Below are 16,876 nucleotides of genomic sequence, written 5' to 3'. Positions count from 1 at the left end.
TTTTCGATGACTCCTTCCAGCATTTCGACTGGTAAGTGGCGAATGACACGCGTGATGTTTTGCTCTAAGGCCTCAATCGAAGCGAATTGTCCGCATAGATCTTAGACTTTACATATCCCCACAGCAAAAAGTCTGACGGTGTGATATCACACGACTCACGCGTAATTTGCCAAAAAAAGGCTATAGAAAAAAGTATGTACCTCAACTTGGATCACCCGTTAATTGTGACTTCAGAGAATTTTCTTCATATATTCTAAAAAGCTTACAAGCCATCGTCATTAAAGGTGCAACAAAATCCATTCGCTGTTAAAGTTTCTGTAAATTTCGTCAGGCAATCAAAGTCCTCTCCGGCCAAACGGCAACGGACCAATATATCCTTGCAACTTGGTGTTAACTAATGAAAGAAAAAAAGGAATGCCCGAATATTGTTATTTTTTGTTTAAAACATAAATACTACGGCTGACATATTAGCTACAGTTTGCTAACATATGGTTGAACAAAATTTTCGAGTTTAAATTCGGTTCAATTTAAATATCTTCAAATTGATGCTAACCTGTTTCATACGATCTCTGGTATTAAAAAATACTTCACTATCCGTGGTGTCGTATATATCAAGAAAGTTTTGAAATTCTAAAAAATCTTCATAGTTCTCGTCCTTTTCAGTTGCCTTTAAATATGGAAAGCTCAATTTTCTTATTTCATGGTAAAAATAATTAAATCCTCGTTTGTATGGATCTTTTTGCTGGCTAAACAAATATAATTTCAAAAATATATTTTTTAAGTTCTTAAAAATCAAGTTTTGATATATGCACATATGTATATGTATATGGTGTATGAAAGCAGGCGCTTACAGTGTCTCCGCATATCTGGTAACGGAGGCGTTCGACATGCGATTCAGCGTGCATATTGATATTGTGGGAAAGGGCACCTTATGTATAGGATACAATGGATCGAACATGGTTGTGCTTAAAAATTGCCCCTCGAAGATGGGCGTTCTCCATAGAAAGACAATCATTACGCTCATCATTGTGATATGGAATATAACCCAAAAGAAACTGCAAGTAAATGAAGAGCGACAACAAAAGGCTGTTGATTAAATTCTCGCTCCAACGGCTCCGTTAAACACTGATGGCAGGTGACATTGCCAAGTACTCACCGTTCGTGGAAACGTCGATGAGGCTCCACTAATTTTCCATAACAATGAAATGACACATTCCGCAGAAAGTCCTTCAATGCCTCGGCAAATGAGATTTTCCGCTTGCCATCGCGTCGTGCAGCTGGTACCGCCGGCACCCACCAAGGTGCACGCCCCAACATAAATGGTGGATGCGTTTTATTCGACGCTTGTTGAGGTGTGTAGCGCTTTTTGTGCGGCGATAGTGTTGCCATTTACGTTCAGATAGCAGTTGTGCCAGGTGAAAGAGACTCAATCCCCGAATACACTAACGTTGTTTGACAACCGACAGTCGCACTAATTGTAGCTCTAATGGCAAATGCCATGGGTTTTATATACGAAACATACACCAATGAAATGGGATAGTGAGTTGGTAAGCATTGGGGTTAGGTTTGTTAGCGGCACTTGTAGATTTTCGGTTGCCTTGTACCTGTAAATTAGAGTCGTTTTCGCTGGCGTACTCGCATTAGCGCCGGTTAATTGCTTTGGTGTTAGTCGTTACTGATATGTCGAAGTGCCAGAGAAGAGTGCCGGTGTTTGTACGTATGTGTTGGCATGTTCGTACGCATATTGAACTAATTACGCGGCATTATGGCTTATTAGTGGAGCGTTTAGTGGAGCAATCAGGCTTACAACTAGACTCGATTCTTAGTCATTGAAGATGAGAGAGTTGTAAAGATTTGTAAAATGCTCAATCTCATCGCACGTACGTAAAAATGTGTATTCTTCCACCAGTCATCGTAAATTGGCAGTAATTGCTTGCGCTAATTGATTATTTCCATCGAATGTACAAAACATTGTTCAGTAATCAAAGTGAACAGAAAAAACTTGTAAGGCATTTATTGCTTAATTTTGTCAATATCTTCTACAATAATGCTTTTTGAAATCCTACACAACAACACCATTGTAGAATGCGATGTAAGGCATTAAATTAATTTTAATCATCGAGTCAAAGTCCAGGCAAAGATAAACGTTCTCTGAATCCTTAGTTGAAACTGATTGTTGACTTTACGCCATTATATCAATACAGGCCACGCCCTCACTTTTGTTAGAGTTTCCGGAAATTATTTCCATCGACTACCTCGAACATGGTTAAACCAGAAATAAGGATAAAACCTGTTTTGTTAAACCAAAAACTCTTCAGCCCACGCTGTTTGTATTAATTCGAACTTAAGTATCCGCAACAGGTAGCATCTACGCTTTTTGGGAACTTTAAGAGAGACTTTAATCTAAATTTGATACTACCTCTAATCCTTTAAACTGCGAATCTCCAAGATATCTAAGACAAATTCTAGATAAGATTGAACAACCTGTCTACTTTCCTGCTTTTTCAGCATGTATCGTCGGTACTAACGTCCCTCTGGTTCGCATGTGATGCCAGGAAGTTATGACCTGTCATTAGTCCAGTCCTGGGGTATTTTCGCACTTACCATATAGTTAAGTAAAATGCATGCTTGTTTTTCTTTGGAACTCTTAATAACAAAACTGAGTTTATTATACTCTTGCAACCAGTTGCTACAGAGTATTATAGTTTTGTTCACCTAACAGTTGAACGTATCATCTAAAACTAATCGAGATAGATATAGGGATCAGGATGACGAGAAAAGTGGAAATCCGGTTATCTGTCTGTCTGCCCGTCCGTGCAAGCTGTTACTTCAGTAAAAATTTAATCTTAATGAACTTGATGTGCAGGTTCCTTTGTACGAGTTCGTAGTTGGGCATAATCGGACCACTGCCACGACCACAAATCGCCATTAACCAAAAAGCTGTAAAGTACCATAACTAAATACCTAATTAAGATATAAAATTGCAATTTGGCACAGGGGATCTCAGTAGCAAATAATAAGTTTAATATTCCTATCTCATGAACCACTAAAGCTACAACAACCAAATTGTCTATGCTCGAATATTATAAGAACTCCTACCAACAGTGTGAGAATTGATGAAATCGGAAGATAATCCAGCCCACTCTACATATAACAGTACTGTTCAAAATTACTAAAAGCGCTATAAATCAATAACGGTGCACCGTCTGCTTTTTGGTGAAATCCCATATCTCATGACCCGACCGACCGATTTCGACTAAATTTAATACGTAGCATTCTGTTCACATTCTTATTTCACATTGAAAGTAGGCGAAATCAGACTACAACCACGCCTACTTTCCATATAACAGAATTTAAAATTCCATTTGATTCTTTCACTTTTCAGAACACAAATCAAGATATAATCAATGTAACGAAATAAAAATATGCAGTAATTATTCCAAAAATTATCCAAATCCAACCAAAACTGTTCAAAACCCTAGGTACTGAATATATGCACCCCAGTATCTGTAGTCGACTTTTGACCGAAAAATAGATATACAATTGAAATTCAGACAGAATCCCTGAGTGCCAAAAATTATTTGAATCGGGTCAATATTTCTCTGAGACCCCGTATACCTAATTTAAAGATTTTAGAACTTCTAGATGATCTTATGCTGGATTTATCGACCAATATTTGAGTTATCTCAATGAAAATTACAGAACATGTTTTACGCATAACAGTGTATATTTGTGACTAAAATATGTGTATACAATTGGGGGAAAACGTGACCTGGCATCCGGCTGATTTTGCTTTATGGTTATTTAAGTGAGTTATCTTAATGAAACTGAAGCAACATTTTTTAGTATATGGCATGATAATAGGAAGTTAATGGATAAAATCGGGTCGATACTACTCCAACTACCATACACTACGTATAATGATGTTGGTTTTTAACAAATCTTTTGCCGAATTTGTAGGTCAATGTATAACTTATATACAGTATATATATTAGGGTGTTTTTTTTAAGTATTACTTTTTTTCAATCCGGTCATAAAATTTCCTTCGAAATACTCTAAAACAATGTGAGCCCTTAATATTAACATTAAGGACTGGACCAAGGCCTGTAAAAATTTTCCAATGAAAATACACGACAATCGTGATTTTTTATGTTTAAATTTCTATAGCTCAGAGGCATTTTATGGCATCGCTTTGACTTTAGACACATATTCCTCAGAATTGAACACTCTACAAAATTGCCCATTGTGACAAAGTCGAAACTCACACCGGCAAGGTAGTACGAGGGTCTAAACCTGATTTTTCCACGAATTTCGCATTTTTTTGTATATATCTCGTAAATGACAGCAATACAAATACATACAGCAATACAAAAAATGCCCTCATTATTAAATCGCTATCATTATTACTTCTCGAGATATTCAACTTTTTAAGTAAGGCTTTATAGAATTTTTATAGATGGTATGTATTAAAAAATCTATGAAAATTCCAGTTCGAGCATGTCGACTAGTAACTGACGGATGACACGCATGATGTTTTGCTCTAATGCAAGAATCGAAGCGGGATTGTCCGTATAGACTTTAGACCGTACATATCATTCGATCTTGTTGCCCAATCGATCGACCCAAAACGTGAAATTATTTGCTCACCGAAGTGAAATCCATTGAATGATGTGATGCATGGAAAGTTGCGCCGTGTTGCTGAAACCAAATGTCACCGAAATCACGAGCTTCAATCTTTGGCAGCAAATAGTCGGTAATCATGGCGCGATAACGGTCGCCATTGACGGTTGCGTTCTCACCAGCATCATTTTTGAAGAAACTCTCCACGGTCTTGGTATACACTCCCAGCTAGGGCTGCTATATTTTCTTCCCTTTGCGCTGGACGTGGTCTATTCGGTCGAATATTATCCAATAATGAATTCTCGGTCTCAAGATAGGAGATCGTGTTGTGAATATTTAGTACGCTCAGTAGGCCGATTATGTTGACCATAAGTTGAGGAAAGCACGCGAAATCCATTTTTGCAGAATGTTAATTCGACAGCTTAACACGATTCATTTGTGATCTGTTAAAAAAGGGCTATTAAAAAAAGTATCTTTATTTGGATCGGCCGTTATATATACTTTATAGGGTCTTCGACGTTTTCTTCTTGATATTTCAAACATCGTGGAAAGCTTGATATACCCTATAAAGAGTACAACATAATTTTTTTTTACATATAAAAAAATAAGTGGATTGTAATCGCAGGCACTAATACTTTAATTTCGAACACATATCAACCATAAAACATCGAATGAATTACAATTATAACAAATATTTTAACTTGTTTTAAGGACATATATACAGTTGCATCTCGTCTTTCTTTTTGCCTTTTTTATGCTCTTGGCTTATGGCTGATTTAATAACAAGTATTACGTATTTTGATGTAAAGAAGCCAATCTCAAAGGCTGCAACAATAGAGAATCCCAGAAAAATTGAGGTTACATTACCAATTGTGCCTAGAAATGCAAAAGGAAGAATTGCTCAAGGCTAATAAGATTTATAAACGACATAACACTTTCAACTATATACTTACACAATGCTTCATACCAGATATTACCCACCACGCGCTTATAATACTTTGCATATGGTTCATCAAAGTGGATACGCAATACAGACATGTCCTCCAAATCCAGGCCGATGTTATCCAATTCACTAAAATTAAAATTTGCATCCAAAGAGTTTTGGCTTAAAACATTTATGATATGGATAGCGAAGAAAATCGGTGAATTGTAACCTTAGTTTAGCGGCAATTTCTTGGTTACGATCATCTTCAACATAACTGTATTTCATTTTAACTTACGCTTTCGTATTGGTAGCTAAGAATCGGTCTATAGGCAATGTCATGAAGGACACACCATATTGTATATCGTTGCAGGCTGGCAGGCATTCCGGACAGTACAGAGCTTCTTCGTAGGCACGTTGTAAACCAGGCACGAACTCACGGTATGTAAGCACATTGCTCCATTTAACTATCAAAATAAAAATATGTATATTCATGCTGAGTCCTACAGAGAGATCTGAACAAACTCACATTTATAGCTGAGCAGGCAAGGCACATGTTGCAGGGTACAGTAAATGACGCCATCATTATCCGACAACATTCTGGTATCCATATAAAAGGGTATACAACGACACAACGCCATAATACTACGAATCCGGCAGCGAGTTACACAATTGGAGAAACTGTAATTCCATTGAGTATGCGTTGCATACAGAGAAAATTCATCTTCGAAATAACATTTACGCTAAAAGTAAAAATATTGAAAGGAATTTACAAATTTCACTCAAGATAGTGGCATCTCACTTACTGTATGCGGACTAAATGAACTCAAATTGGGTTCTGTATAAACCAAAAGAGCATGCAACTCCAGAAAGGACTCTTCACCAGATGTTATAAATAGCTCGTGTGACTCACCCGATGTTGTATCGGCAAAGATATCGGAATCATGGACGATGACAATGTAACCATCTATACTCAATAACGACATGAAATCATCTTTATGGCTGGTATTCAAAACGACCGTCAAACCAAGTTCCGGATTGACGAATTGATCACGCATTTTACGATTGTTGTAACTGTAGATGATGAAAAAGAATATAATTGCAATAAAAAATATTTAGAAATTACCCGAAAAGCGAGTTCAGAGTGATAGAATTTTAGAACCAGAAATAATTTGGTTAAAATTTTTTTTAAGAAAATATACTTAAGAGAACGTCGATTATCATTACCGAGAAATTTAATTTGGTTTGCAGTTTGATTGAGGGATTGTTGGGTGTCGGAAGTGAAATTATTCCATTGGAAGCCGTCAAACTCTTACTAAATAAACTCCACAAATATTTACGCTCTGTATTTAACCCAAAGAGCCAACTAGCCAGCGTTTCTTAATTATCGGAATTGGACGACAATTAGTATCAACTCAGAATAATGAGAAGTAAGGTCCACAAGGGTTTAGAGCGAATGTCGTGAAGCAAATATTGTAAATGGCAAATATCTAACTATTTTATTCGAAAATCCAATGGCGTCATCTTCGTCACAGAACGTAAAACACAGACCTTATTATTAAGAATTCGAAGTATACAACTTGAACATCCTGGAAAGTAAGTTTTACTGGAATACTTTACTTACATTCGAGAATACAAATTGCATATCCTGGAAAAAAATGTTAATGGAATATTTGTTTTTTTTTTTACTATTCGCGGGAGTTTTTTCGGATACTTATGTAAACTAATTTCACTCACAAATTTCCTGTATTAAAGGTACAACAAAATCCATAAGTCGTCAAACTTTTCTGAAATGTCTTACGGCTGAAGCATTCGACTTCAACACCTGATAGCTTGCAATTACGTATGAGACTCTCACATGAGGGCGTGAGCTAAAAGTACGAAAAAAGATTAAACACATTTACATTTTACATAGTAAAGAGGATTGTGGATTATTACCATTTCGGCAACCCTCCGTGTATCATAGAAAGTATCATTTTCATATGTATCGTATTTGTCCAACAACGCTTGAAAATTAGAGAAAGCTTCACCATCCACATCCATATCAAATTTCTGATAAAAATGAATGAAGAGCTTTAAATGTTCCATGAAATAATCAATGCTTCGACCTTGAAGATCCTTTGCACTCCTACAATAATAAATAAATAGGTGCGTTCAGTGTTTAAATATATACACGAATAGGTTTCTGAAGCCACAAAACATACCATAAATGCACATTTTGTGCGGAAACCAAAGTAAACATCTTGACCCCAATTGTAAATAACAAAGACATGACAATAAACAACAACAACAGATTGTGAAATTGTATACTCTAAAAGGAGCTCCGTCTAAATCGTCTGGAGGCAAAAATAGTACCATGACATGCCACATTAGAGGTAAGTTCCCTGTGACAACCCAAACAAACTTACTCAGTACCCTCTTTTCTAAAAGTGAAATCCTTTTAGTCTGTCCACCACCCACAACCACATTCTTCTATAGTAATTTCGTGTAAATATATGGCATTTCTTTATATCGGTTGGAACTTAAAATTATATTGTTATTATGATGCAGCGGTTCGACCTTCTTCTTCTCTTCTTTAATAGAGTAAACACCGCTTACGCGGTTATGATCGCCAATCCTTTCTCCATTTAGCAATTTGGCACCAATTCGAGATACTAAGTGCAGTCAGATTCTTCTCCACCTGATCTCCACATAGCAGGACGGGAATAATGAGCGACTTATAGAGTTTGGTCTATGTTCGTCGAGAGAGGAATTTACTTACTCAATTGCCTACTCAGTCCGAAGTAACACCTGTTGGAAAGAGTTATTCTTTGTTGGATTTCGAGGCTGACATTATTGTTGGTATTAATACTGATTCCAAGAGAGACGATATATCTACGACTTCGAAGTTATGACTGTCAACAGGGACGTGGGAGAAAATCGCGAGTGCGACAACTGTTTTTTTGATTCAGGAGATATTTTGTCTTGCCCTCGTTCTCTAACAGGCCCAGTTAGACCTAATTGCCCTTCTTCTATCCACAAGAAAGCCACCGGACTTGCCGGTCAAAGCTGAAACTCACTTCAGGGCTTCAATTAAATCCAAGGTTTCGGCCTGAAAAACAATATTGTGATTGTAGAGTTTAAAGCTAATTTCTCATGGCATCTTAACTACTGGTAACTGTGCTTTGGTTCATTTTTCAGTGACGAAACGATTTTAATTTTCCTTTTAGCGCGCATTTATATATACTTGTATGCTGATTCCGTGGTAGACCTTAGCCTGAAACTTTGAGACGGCTAGTTATAAACCCAAGTCTAACCTGGTATTTCTTATTTAGTAGGGTTTTATGGTGGGTTTTTCTTGAAGATGGTAATCTCTGATTATTAGAATACTTTACGCTTTGAATGTTCTAAACAGAAGATCACAAACGATTTCTAAAAGGCTCCTTTTGGTACTATGTTTCTCTAATAAAAATGAAGAATATACCCAACCGGTTCTTAAGCAAGCTAGGAATTACAATCGCACCCTCATAGAACTAAGAAACTGTTTCGGCTGATAATTTCATGGCGACTCAACGGCGCTCGCTGTTAATTACTGGTAAATGCCTTCAGATGAATACATACATTCAGGGTTGCTTTGTGGTGTCTGTGAGTGTGTGTGTGTGTGTGCATTTAATACCTACAATAAGTGAAATGTCAAACTCACAGCTCCTTTGCATACGCCAATGCCGCTTGCTTTGAGATTCTATTGTTCGAGCAGATGGAAATTGAAGGAAATGCCACGGATTCAATGGGATACAGTGGATTGGATAGGTTGATGACAATGTACTGAGCGACAAATTGTTCCCATATCAGTGACAGAATCGTAAACAGCGTGAACATTGTTGTTAAATGCACAGCCAACCATATTAATCTGCAAATATGAAAACATACCATACAAATATATAGACACAACTGTAAATGAACAAACCGTTATTGAAGTACAGAGCAATTCATGTATTGAGGCGCACATACGGTTAAGAATATACCAGTAAGTTTAAGCCAATTATTGAGTAAATGCAATTGAGAGCACGGTTTGATAATGTTTAAGTGCAAACTGATAGTGTTCTTATGTATGTCATTTCGTTACCGTTAACGAAATATGCAAACGGTGGTATCCGTCAGACACCAAGGGACAGCGGACTTCACGGCGAACCTGCCTTGATTCGGCTGAAAAAGGTATGTTCACCGTTTTCACCGGGTTCACTAGATGGAATCTACATCGACTACCAATATAATACTCGATTATTTTACAGAAAAACGAGCCCATTTTGGTGAAGAAAAATTGCTCTTTCACCATAACATCTTCTAGCCTCAAACTCGTGCCATAAGTATTGACTAAAATTTAAGAAATATGCATAAATAAGAAGGTTTCTATACAAAAACCAATTTTTTATCGAACAGCTTAATTGGGAGATATATGCGTTAGTGGAGGTTGTAGCGTTACTTTTATCAATATTCTATACCTTATTGTCGTGAAAGTATTTTATTATGCAAAATATTGACCTTGATCGTTCAGTCGGATGATCGGAAATCGGCAATTCTAGCAAATAAGCAGCTCAGATCGCTCAGATCGCTTTCTCAAAATCAGTTGGACTGGTTAGCGTTTAATATAGAGAGACATACAAGCAGACAGACATGGCTGAATTGGCTCAGCTCGTCCGGCTAACGACGTGTTCTCTAGGTAAACTTTAGATTGGGTAGTCGAAAAAGTCTTTTCGTATTTTGTATTTTATATCTCCAACGCTACCAATTACATTGGGTCATACCACATACATATAGTGTACGAAAAGACTTTTTCGACTATCCAATATATCTTGTTAAGGGTATAAATATTCTTATACCGCTTTGAACGCTTTATTTTATGCTACGAATTGGCTAAAGTTAATAATACATCGGCATCGGTATAGAATGTATAAAATTAAGAATCATTGATTTCTGGGTCTTAGTTACAAAGCCATTTTCAATTTAAAAATACTTAAGTCAAAATTTTATTAAGATATGAACTTCAGGAAGGAATTATAGATTTGAGCTTAATTTCTTAATGCGTAACTTCCTCGAATTGATGATAAGTCACCATTCATACTGTAAGCAGTCAGACCTAGCCCCTTCATTTAATTCACTTAAGTTCAGCTTAAGCTAAGCTGCTTCGACACCGATCCGATAACGAGCCAGATATGTTCACAACAACTCGAATGAACTTTATTAGATTAGCACCAGTAAAACTGTGTATGGCAAGCTCATTTCACTAAAATACAACTTCTACTTCATTAGGTAAATTTTCCCATTTAAAATTATATGTAAATCGTTTAAGAATTGAAATCTTAAACAGCACTAGCTAACAATCAACGCTGCGTATGAGTAATATTGCGTACAAGCATATTCCTCCCTCAATGCAGCATTAATTTGCTAGTCTTCATTGCTGATCTATGTGTGCATGTATGCGTATACTCACTTCTCCCACACATTCAATGTGTTGTCAACCAATTTACCATACGCATGCATCGATATGTTGCGAAATAGATCCGTCATGTCATTGCTGAATCTGGCGCCAACTGATTGCTTTCGCTTTTTTATAGACCTTTTCGATGTTTTCTTTGGACTCTTTATCCACCAAATGGCACTAGATGTTGACTTCATTTCGCACTGCTACACTGCTGATACGTATTTGCATAAACTAAGTATGCACACATGCACATACATACAACAAACACGCTTACGATTCCTCTGAGCTGCTCTTCTGCTGTGAGCCTGCTTTCCACTTATTGCAGCTGCCTCTTGGCTTGCTAATGCTGGTGATTTACTGCGTCCGTGTGTAGCGGGAATGTTGCAATTGTTTGTCCGCCGGGGATGGGAATTGGCACTGCAGCAACGGTATTACTTTCACGGTTCAGTGATTTTCACGCAACACACGGTTTGTCGCTCGTTGCCGCGTGAGAACAACGGCTGCTTTACAATCGCTGTCAGCGCTATGCTGCGGATAAAGTTCAAGTGACAGCCAAACGAGGTATAAATGCCCTTATATAGATGTATGTGTGTGTGCTTGTGTGTTGTTGGTGTAGGCAAGTCGTCATGTGTGTACACCGACTGCGCTTCGTTCAACATGCGTTGACGCTTAGGCTGCATTGAATAATTGCCATTGTCACTGAAGGGGCGTATGTGCGAGAACTTGTAATGGATTTTCATCATTAGCGACACAGGGACACATAACGCCTACTTAACCGAAATTCACTTAGAGGTTTCAATTTTACTGCAAAGCCACTTTCGACTCTTTGAAACTTGGCTGGGTCGTCGTTGTCTTGCAAACTTAATGAAACTTTTAAGGACGATTCCGCAACGCTATCTTCGTACCGTATGAATCCACCGTTAGTTCAAGCATATAAAAAATACCACCTTACCTATTTAATTGGGTTTCCAGATTAATGTCAGTTTGTAAATGTAAAAAATTGTATCATTTGGAAATGAAAAAAAGCCAAAATTCTTAAATCACTCGACAAACTTTAGCGGCCGGTGCTACTATAGCGTAACCTATAGACGTAGACACCGTTTAAGCGATTATAGCCGGGTTAACAACAGCGCTCCAGTCGTTTCTTCTTTTCGCAAGGTGGCGCCAATTGGAGATTCAAAGCGAAGATCCTTCTCCACCTGGTAATTCCAACGGAGTGGAGGTCTTTCTCTTCCTCTGCTTCCCCCGGCGGGTACTGCGTCGAATACTTTCAGAGCTGGAGTGTTTTCATCCATTCGGATGATATGACCTGTCTTTTAATTCGCTGAATTATGAAAACGTCGTCGTATATCACATACAGCCATCATTCCATCGAATGCGATATTCGCCGTGGCCAATGCGAAAAAGATCCAGCGCAGAACTTTTCTCTCGAAAACTCCCAACGTCAACTCATCAGATGTTGTCATTGCCCATGCCTCTGCACCATATGGCAGGACCGGGATGATGAGTGACTTGTAGAATGTGGTCTTTGTTCGTGGAGAGAGGACTTTACTTCTCAATTGCCTACTCAATCCGAAGTAGCACCTGTTGCCAAGAATTATTCTGCGTTGGATTTCGAGGCTAACGTTGTTAATGGTGTTAACGCTGGTTCCAAGATAGACAAAATTTTCTACGACTTCGAGGTTATGACTGTCAACAGAACGTCGGTGCCTAGTCGCCAGTTCGACGACTGTTTGTTTGATGACATGGGATATTTCGTCTTGCCCTCGCTCGCCACCAGACCCATTTAACAGTTTCCCGATTCGAAAAATTCGCGAAGTATAAATTAAATATTCACCTTTCAATGTGATCACAGTAGTATATGCTTATGCCATGTTTTTGCTTTTGAAATAGTTGCTCGTTCGATTCGTCACATAACGTTTATATGAATTCTTAAAGAATCTAAAGCTGACACTATCTCGAACTATAATATCATTGTAAAAAAAAAAATTTTGTTAAAAAAAAATAAAGTTTTGAGAGTTCAGTTGTAACACATATTGCCCTCACTTAGCTCCTTGCTAATGTCGCGTAACCAATGATGCTTGTAATAAAACTTAATGACTGGCTACTTACCGTTGCACACGTGGTGCTCGCTAACTATCGAGCTTTAATTTTGTCTGTAGAAACTATGCACAATACAGAAGGAATATATATTTAGTATATAGCACAAATACCACACGTGGGCTCGTACGGATATCTACTAAAATACTATTTGTATATACATATGTATGTATGCAGTTGTTTGTAGGTCTCTTTTATGGGTAGACGACCTCAGTTATCAAAACAATACGAATTTTGCATCGGAGACCGATTTCGAGTGCCAAAAGAAAATAAAACTTAACGGAAAATGTGGAAAGGCGCCAATGACAAAAGAAGAAAACCAACAACACACAAGAGTAAAACCACAGCAAGGACAATACTTAGTTTAGAGCAAATAGCTCTCCATCCACTTCCAGCGCGCAAGTGCACTCAACGGACATTTTTCGTCGAAAGCAGCGGCAGCGCCTGAAAAAAACACACCCATTATTAGAATAGCATTTATTAGGACAATTGGCCAACTGGACCAGTGCCACCATGGCTGACTGAGTGAGCGCCTACGATTTGTTTGCCTTCTGTGCTCATTTTTGTTATTGTTGTAATAAAATGTAATTGGTTCGCTGCAGTGCGGCGCCCATATTGCTGGTAGTCATTTCAATACTGTGTCCCGTGGCGCACGTAATCCACGCTGTAGATACAGTTAGTGCGGAAGTGCTTGCACAAGCGAACGATTTTAATGCTTGTTTTTTTTTTTTATACCGAAAATATATATGGTATTATTTTTATTGGAAAAATATCCGTTATGCTGAATAATATTAGTATATTTAACCACGAGTGGATGGTATCAGGAATGTAGCAGTTTGTATTGGCCGGAAATATGCGAAGACCGAAACACTAAGAAATCTTTATCATATTGTAATTGGAACATGATGTTAACGAAAAGTCGGAGGTTACGTAATCGGAACCTAGCAAACTTTATATTGAGCCCTGGTTTATAATCTCCTCAACATTCCCTAAAGGTTTTATTCTGTTACAACAATAATACACGACTGAAAACTGCTAATTTCATTCCAAGCCCATATTAGCAAAACGGCAAAAACACTGTCAGAGGTTAGGCATACGGATATTGCCACCGCTCCATATGTAGGAAAGCCAAGAAGGTGCACCAATTGATCGCGACGATGGTAAGAATACACTCTTCTTACGATCAGAAAAAGTGCGCTAGTACCGCATGCCGTTGGTTTTCACAGACCAGCAAGAACGATGTAATTCACAACTGACCGGCCGAGACTTAGAATTGTGAAGGAGCCTTTTCCCAAGTATTTCAGGCGTGTAAATTGAGGATTTGCGTTTTAACCCGCACATTTTTGTTTTTGAATAATGCAATAAATAATGAATAATAATTAAGCAAAGCAAATGGGTCTGGTAGTGAATGAGGGAAAGACGAAATATCTCCTGTCATCAAACAAATAGTCGTCGAACTCGCGACTTGGCTCCCACGTCCCTGTTCACAGTCATAACTTCGAAGTCGTAGATAATTTCGTCTATCTTGGAACGAGCATCAACACCAACAAGAACGTCAGCCTCGAAATCCCACGCAAAATAATTGTGCTACTTCGGACTGAGTAGGCAATTGAGAAGTAAAGTCCTTTCTTGACGTACAAAGACCAATCTCTATAAGTCACTCATTATTCCCGTCCTGCTATATGGTGCAGAGGCATAGATGATGACAGCATTTGATGAGTCGACGTTACGAGTTTTTGAGAGAAAGGTTCTGCGAAAGATTTATTGTCCGTTGCGCGTTGGCCTCGGCGAATATCGCCTTCGATGGAACAATTAGCTGTATGAGATACACGACGACATTGACATAGTTCAGCGAATTAAGAGACAGCGGCTGCGCTGGCTAGGTCATATCGTCCGTGTGGATGAAAACACTCAAGCTCTGAAAGTATTGGACGCCTTACCCGTCGGGGGAAGCAGAGGAAGCGGAACACCTCCACTTCGTTGAAGAGATCAGGTAGAGAAGGACCTGGCTGCACTTAGTATCCCGAATTGACGCCAAATTGCGAAAAGATGAAACGGCTGGCGCGCTATTGTTAACTCGGCTATAAGCGGTGTCTATGCCATTAAAGAAGAAGAAGAAAGAATAATGTCGCGGTTGGCTGGTAAGTTGATCAAGTGAGAATATGGCCACTTCAGTACTTCCTACGAGGAAGGTTCTGATCACACCCTATATTGGAGGTGAGAGTTTACAAGAGAGAGTGTTGATTAAATGTAGTTGGATCAGGAGAAACAGTTAAAGAGATTCGGAAAAATTAATTTATTTAGGTCATGTTACAAGCATTAAACGGACGTATGACATTACGATCGAGGCTAGCGTCATATTGACTTGCCGAAAATTGCATTTGAAGCTAGAAATGGGCTTCTTTTTCATTTGACGAAGGTAAGAGTATAGCCTTGAAACTGACAGCTCTCTAGCTATGTTATTCTGGTGTTATGATGAACTATATATGGTATATCAGAGATTTATAAATATCCTGCAACGTGAACTGCTGCTACGGAATAATAATTTGTTGCATGGTGGCTGGACAAACCAAGGTATCCGCATTTTACTTTGCAGAGTTTAGGATATGTCATAGCGGGTCATTTTTAAATGTAAATTAATATCAAAGTATATGTTCTTAAGACCTTAAAGATGGTTTGTTAACTAGTAATTTTTTCTAGGATAAGCTCAGGTTAGATATGATGTTGATAATTTCGTGAGAGTTAAAGTAATCCTTAGTATGTTGGAGTCGGATGTTGTGGCTCTGCAACCAGCGTAAAGAGGGAGGAATCTCAACCTACACCTACCAAACTAACTTCATAATGACGTGTTGCCATTGTTTTAATGGGACGGAGACAGCCCTGGCTTTAACCCATCAGCCATTTCTGCAAAGCGTCACCTCTGCTTACTCAGGTGACAGAATACCTCGGCCGCCAGCACAAGGTTGAACCAATCGAACAAAAATTCCTAACCAAGGCCAGTCTCGAGCAAATGGTAAAAAATACAAGAGTTGAAAGGCATTCCGCACGTCATTCAGCGTTATACAGAATGCACCGCCTGGAGGCGAACTTGCTCTACAGTTCTTCCCCGACAGATGAAAAAATACTTTTTCACAAATACAAATCTTTATTAACGATTTCAAAGAAGTCTCCGGACTCAATACAAGCATGCCAACGCTTAATCAATTTTTCCATACACTTTTTATGTCTCATTTAGAATGGCCTTTGGTTCCTTCAGCGATTTTGTTTTTTTTTTTTTTTTGTTTCGGCTCATTTTTAGAACGCCATTGGCTTGATTATTGAACAGCTTCGAAGACATATAAGTATGTACATAAAGGCACGTCACCAGTATGATGCTATTGATGAGTGTAGGGTATTTTTTTTTTTCTTCTTCTTCTTTTTGGGACCTGTGTGAGTTTACAACAGCGCGTTAGTCGTTCTTCCTTTCCGCTTTTTCGCACCAATTGGAAATTCCATGTGCAGCCATGTCCTTCTCCACCTGGTCTTTCCAACAGAGTAGTGTTCCGCTTCCTCTGCTTCCCCCGGCGTGTTCTGAGTCCAGTACTGACACTTTTCATGTCCAAAACATTTACCAAAATATGTTGAGCCGATCCAAAAGAGATATTGAGATCCTCAGCTGCCTCTTTGATGCTAGTTTTCGATTTTCAACGAATAGGCATATGAAAATCAAACTTCACACGAAAATAAAAAGGGTTATACGAATCTAGGAAAATAATTTTAATCGATCCAGGTTA

At 38.3% G+C, this 16,876-nt stretch overlaps 3 protein-coding genes across 3 annotated transcripts in view; all 3 read right to left on the bottom strand.

Moving 5' to 3' along the window:
- The window catches only part of LOC126762535 (sodium channel protein Nach), a 63,658-nt gene extending 62,269 nt beyond the window's left edge, over positions 1–1,389 (bottom strand). Inside the window, exons 1-4 of the mRNA XM_050479395.1 lie at positions 1,157–1,389; positions 852–1,055; positions 554–746; positions 267–394 (exon numbers count right to left, since the gene is read on the bottom strand). Coding sequence (XP_050335352.1) covers positions 267–394; positions 554–746; positions 852–1,055; positions 1,157–1,389 — 758 coding nt within the window. The remainder of the gene's footprint in view (positions 1–266; positions 395–553; positions 747–851; positions 1,056–1,156) is intronic.
- Positions 1,390–5,290: 3,901 nt separating this feature from the next.
- Positions 5,291–7,784, bottom strand: LOC126762467 (pickpocket protein 11-like). The gene is made up of 8 exons (XM_050479272.1): positions 7,747–7,784; positions 7,481–7,670; positions 7,280–7,413; positions 6,349–6,616; positions 6,072–6,285; positions 5,841–6,009; positions 5,574–5,692; positions 5,291–5,496 (listed from the first exon to the last, which is right to left on the bottom strand). Exons 1-8 carry the CDS (start codon positions 7,782–7,784, stop codon positions 5,327–5,329), a joined length of 1,302 nt encoding a protein of 433 aa, XP_050335229.1. The 3' UTR covers positions 5,291–5,326.
- Positions 7,785–9,220: 1,436 nt separating this feature from the next.
- LOC126751362 (uncharacterized) lies at positions 9,221–11,519 on the bottom strand. Its single transcript, XM_050461569.1, has 2 exons — positions 11,013–11,519; positions 9,221–9,431 (listed from the first exon to the last, which is right to left on the bottom strand). Exons 1-2 carry the CDS (start codon positions 11,195–11,197, stop codon positions 9,221–9,223), a joined length of 396 nt encoding a protein of 131 aa, XP_050317526.1. The 5' UTR covers positions 11,198–11,519.
- Between the last annotated feature and the right edge of the window lie 5,357 nt (positions 11,520–16,876).

Source organism: Bactrocera neohumeralis, chromosome 2 (genome assembly GCF_024586455.1).
Source record: "Bactrocera neohumeralis isolate Rockhampton chromosome 2, APGP_CSIRO_Bneo_wtdbg2-racon-allhic-juicebox.fasta_v2, whole genome shotgun sequence".
Lineage (NCBI taxonomy): Eukaryota > Metazoa > Arthropoda > Insecta > Diptera > Tephritidae > Bactrocera > Bactrocera neohumeralis.
This window is presented reverse-complemented; position numbering and strand designations above follow the sequence as displayed.